This window comes from Xyrauchen texanus, chromosome 36, assembly GCF_025860055.1.
Source record: "Xyrauchen texanus isolate HMW12.3.18 chromosome 36, RBS_HiC_50CHRs, whole genome shotgun sequence".
Classification (NCBI taxonomy): domain Eukaryota; kingdom Metazoa; phylum Chordata; class Actinopteri; order Cypriniformes; family Catostomidae; genus Xyrauchen; species Xyrauchen texanus.
Genome location: NC_068311.1, coordinates 1,369,401 through 1,374,400, shown reverse-complemented (window position 1 = coordinate 1,374,400; position 5,000 = coordinate 1,369,401). Strand labels below are relative to the sequence as shown.

The 5,000-nt window shown below is 41.5% G+C and overlaps 1 protein-coding gene across 2 annotated transcripts in view; it reads left to right on the top strand.

Moving 5' to 3' along the window:
• Positions 1 to 5,000, top strand: part of LOC127630202 (endothelin-converting enzyme-like 1) — a 208,553-nt gene that overhangs the window by 171,821 nt on the left and 31,732 nt on the right. For both annotated transcript variants that reach the window (XM_052107678.1, XM_052107677.1), the window contains exons 2-5: positions 1,704 to 2,426; positions 2,635 to 2,901; positions 2,981 to 3,049; positions 4,258 to 4,368. In XM_052107678.1, coding sequence (XP_051963638.1) covers positions 1,806 to 2,426; positions 2,635 to 2,901; positions 2,981 to 3,049; positions 4,258 to 4,368 — 1,068 coding nt within the window. In that variant the 5' untranslated portion in view covers positions 1,704 to 1,805. The remainder of the gene's footprint in view (positions 1 to 1,703; positions 2,427 to 2,634; positions 2,902 to 2,980; positions 3,050 to 4,257; positions 4,369 to 5,000) is intronic.

Here is a 5,000-nt window from a genome sequence, read left to right as displayed (position 1 = left end):
GTAGGTGCGGCACAACTGGGGACTTTTCAACGCAACGTGAAATCAAGCTAGCTAAAACTGTCTGCGTAAACATACTAGCATAGAGTATGTTTTGGGTCGAATGTGTGTGTGTGAAAGAAAGTGTGTGTGTTGTGGTCCATTAGGCAGTAGCAGGTTTTCCGCTCTGCAGGGGGTGAGCTTTGTCTGGCAGGCTTGACGCAGTTTACCGGCGTGTGGTTGATGGCCAGCGAGTGTGTGTGTGTGTGTGTGTGTGTGTGTGTGTGTGTGTGTGTGTGTGTGTGTGTGTGTGAGGACCTGTTTGAATGTGGCTATGCTCCACTCTCTCCTTACCCACTCAAGTCACATCAACTCACTTTCTCTCTCCATCCATCAATCGCTGCTCCCTGGAGTCTCTCTCTCCGTCTGTCTCTCTCCCTGTATGTCTCTCTCTCTCTCTCTCTCTGATCGATCGGGGCCCTTGAGTCATTGGCTAGTGTTTCTCTGATGGTCGAGTGTCTGAAATCAATCTAAACAACTTTAGGAAGGAGCATTAGAACCCAAATGAAAAACGAAGAATCAAGAGCTGGTCATAAAAGACAGATTCCTTTTTAAAGGAATATTCCAGGTTCAATACAAGATAAGCTCAGTCGACAGCATTTGTGGCATAATGTTGATTTCCTTACAATGGAAGTGAACGGGGCCAATTGTTGGAAGGTAAAACTAATTGTTAAAATCTTAATATTACAGTCGTGACCAACACAAAATAGGTCTCGTTTGAAAGTCTAGAAGTTCTACTTTATAATACATGTAGATATTATGACCAAAACTGAACAAGAGCTTTAAAATTTACAGATGAATCAGAAGTGTTACATTTTTGATCATTTATTAAAAAATTTAATTGCACTTTACGTATTATCGGTAAAAACATCAAACTGATCAAATATTCATGTGTCATATGTTGTTGGAAAGATCTTAAAGAGTAAAATACAACCAGATTATTTGTTTTACTCACAGATGAAAATATAGCGAGTAACAGCTAAATATATGTCTTTGGGTTGCTTATATGCCGCGTTTTCGCTTATAACTTCACAAAACAATAACGTAACATAAAATATCACACACCATTATTTAGAGTGTGTGATTATCTTTCAATGGAGTCCACACACAAGATAATCAGATGTATAGATCATTAGATAATCCACATGAAGCACAATGTTACATATGACCACCAGGAGATGGCGCCAAATACACGACACAGACTCAATGATGACTCAAATGACACAGAATGAAACTCATTCTTTGAAATCTCATGACTAAAATCATGTCTGCATGCTCTGCAAACCTTTAGTCATTGTTGTGTTTGCATGTGTAATTAGTTCTTATGTACAATTATTATCTTTTATTTGTTTGGAGATGTTTTTGGACACTATGATCAATTATATTTTTAATGTTGGAACTTTTGATCGCTTTGTCGTATCGACACAATATTATTCTCAGATACAGTCGACATGATTCAGAACAAAACAAAAGCAGTTTTTCGGAGCCACGTTATTAACACCCAGAGATATTTAATCTCAAATCAGAAACATTTTTGTTACATTTGTTGCATTACTTTTGAAAGTTTTCTCTACAATGATACCAAACACTTGATTATCTTTGTTTTGATTCACCTTACTTTGTATTAAACCCGGAATATTATTTTAATTCCATCTCTCTCAAAACAGGTCAAATTGAGAAAGGAAACGGACTGAAAAACGAAGAGAGGTCAAAGGTCATGACCTCACTTTGATCCCAGGCATATTGTTCCATTCAACTCTTGTGACCTCATGTTCCACACCTTCCCCAACAAATCCAGGGGGCAGACGGCGGTTGCCATGGAGAAGACCTACTCGCTAACGGCGCATTACGACGACTTTCAGGAAATCAAGTATGGCAGCCGCTACAGCAGCAGCACGCTCAGTAACGGCAGGAGCTTGAATCTGGGTGGGTCTCTGGATCGCAGTGGGCGTGGCCGAAATGGGCGGGACAAGTGTGTGGGCGCGGCCAGTCCTGGGGGCGTAACCCACGCTCGCTGGAGTCGGCGTGAAATCTGCCTACTCTCAGCGCTGGTGTTCGCGGCGGGAATGTGCGTGATTCTTGGCTGCATGCTGGCGCTGAAGTTTCTGTCGTTAGAAACGCAGGATTCTCAGTGTCGTCAGGACTGTGTGAAGCGACGCTCGCTGCTCCGTGCGGCACGGTTTGTCCAGGGCAACATTGACCCGAGCGTCCAGCCCTGTCACGACTTCTACAGCTTTGCGTGCGGAGGTTGGCTCCGGAGACATGGAATACCGGAGGATAAACTGAGTTATGGAATCATTACCGCCATCGGAGAGCAAAACCAAGAGAAGCTGCAGCGCCTCCTACAAACGCCGATCCAGAGGAATGAACCGGGTAGCGCAGAGAGAAAGGTACCAAAAAAAAAAAACATAAAACACTGTCATACGTTTAGTAGTTGTTGCAGCTCTAATTTAGTTTTTAAGGTTTTACACTCTTTATTGTTTTAAGCTAATTTAAAGCTAATAAAAGTGGTGAAACTGTCCCATGCACCAGGGAAAGATCTTTCATGAATAATTAATTAGTTAGAATTAAAATAAAACCTGGTATTATCTCCAACAGGTGAAAGAATTTTATCGCTCCTGCATGACCATTCAGGAAATTGACCGTCTGGGGGCAGGGCCTATGACGGAGGTGATTGAAAGCTGCGGTGGGTGGGACCTGTCTGGAGCTCCTCCCGGAGGGGCGGGCTGGGACAGTGGCTCCGCCCCCGTGAGGCCAGATTTTAATGAGATGCTGTATAAGACTCAGGGCGTGTACAGCACATCTGTGTTCTTCTCTCTCACTGTCAGTGTAGACGATAAAAACTCATCACGCAATGCCATACGGGTGAGGGATAGTGTGTGTATTTGTATTCATTTTTGCATATGTGTAGAGTGTTCTTCTACTAACATGTGTGTGATTATAGATCGACCAGGAGGGTTTGACTCTACCGGAGAGAACTCTGTATCTGGGTCAGGATGAGGACAGTGTGAAGGTGAAACTTCTCTTGATGTCTCTCTTTCATCTCACATCACTCTCTCTCTTTTGCACTCTATTCTCTCTCTCCATCTGTCTGTCTGTCTGACTGCCATCTGTCACTCCACCCGTCTCCTACGGTGACCTCACATGCCTAATAGATTGTGTCACAGCTGGTGATGATGTCACACATGAGCCCATGTCCTTTATTAATGAAGTCCCAGCGGTGTCTCTGTCACGCTCGAATGACCTCACACTTTTATTAAAATGCTATTATAAATAATAAACACTACCAGTCCAAAGTTTGGACACACCTACTCATTCTTGAATGAGCTAGCATCATGCTAACACATGTTAGCATCGCCTAGCGAAGTGTTAATACATTCTAAAAACGTGCTAACATTATGCTAACACATGCTAGCATCCCCTAGCGAAGTGCTAAATCATGCTAAAATGTGCTAGCATCATTCTAACACATGCTAGCATCGCCTAGAGAAGTGCTAAAACATCTAGTTTTCTAAATATTATTGTAATCAGTAAAAATAATAAATTAATCAAATATTCATATGTCATATGTCGTTAGAAAGCTCTCAAAAAGTTAAATACAACCAGAATATTTGTTTTACTCACAGATGAAAATATAGCGAGTAACAGCTAAATATATGTCTTTGACATAAACAGGTGTTGCTTATATGCAGCGTTTTCACTTATAACTTCACAAAAAATTTACAGAACATAAAATACCACATGTCATTACTTAGAAGAGGTGATTATCTTTAAAACAAGCACACACACAAGATAATCAGATGTATAGATCATAAGATACACACGGTATCTGCTTTCCTGGATCAGATGAGGTCATCGAAATGCTGTAGCGTCACAGACTGCTAAACCAATAGGATTAGGTTTAGATTGCTCCAACCAGTGGTGATAGTCCTCCATATTTGGGCAAAGAGTCATGTGATCAGTCACTCTAATTACATATGGCCACCAGGAGATGGTGTCAACTACATGACACAGACTCAATGATGACTCAAATGGCACAGAATGAAACTCACTCTGCGCCAGTTATGAGCCTTTCATTTTGGGTACGCCGCTGAAACAGGCAATCTTTAAAAACACCCTCAGAGCTTAAAGGGTTCAATCAAAAGGTTTTAAAGGTCACAGAGGCACCTTTGACAGGCTCTATAATGATGTCATGATGATGTCATTTCTTGATGATGTCAGATTCTGGCAGCCTATAAGGCGTTGATGGAGAGATTGCTGAGCATGCTGGGAGCTCATAACGCCACGCTGAAATCCCGCGAGATTCTGGACCTGGAGACAAGACTTGCTAATGTACGTATCACATGCGTGTTAACCTGTGTTTTAGTCCTGTTTGATCAAAGCGAATCATTCTTTCATATGGTTCTTTGAAATGATTCACAAAGCGTTTATAAATGAACTTTAAGAGATATTTATTCGACGAAACACTTTCTTCAAACAGGCCTCAGAAGAACAGTTCAACCAAAAATGAAATTTCTTTCTTATGTGCAACACAAAAGGAGATGTTAGACTCAGTCACCATTCACTTTCATTGTAAGGAATAAATATGCATGGAAAGGGAATGGTGACTGAGACAAATAATCTGTTTGAAGGAAGAGTAAATTATGAAAAAAGTAAAACTTTTGGTCGAACTACACCTTTAAAAACAAAACACAATCCACTTACAGAGATTCCCTGTGTGTGTGAGTGTGTGTGTGTGTGGTGTGTGAGTGTGTGATGTGTGTGTGTGTGTGTGTGAGTGTGTGAGTGTGTGTGTGTGTGTGTGTGTGTGTGTGTGTGTGTGAGAGTGTTTATATGTGTGTGTGTGTGTGTGTGTGTGTGTGTGAGTGTGTGTGTGTGTGAGAGTGTTTATATGTGTGTGTGTGTGTGTGTGTGTGTGTGTGTGTGTGTGAGTGTGTGTGTGTGAGAGTGTTTATATGTGTGTG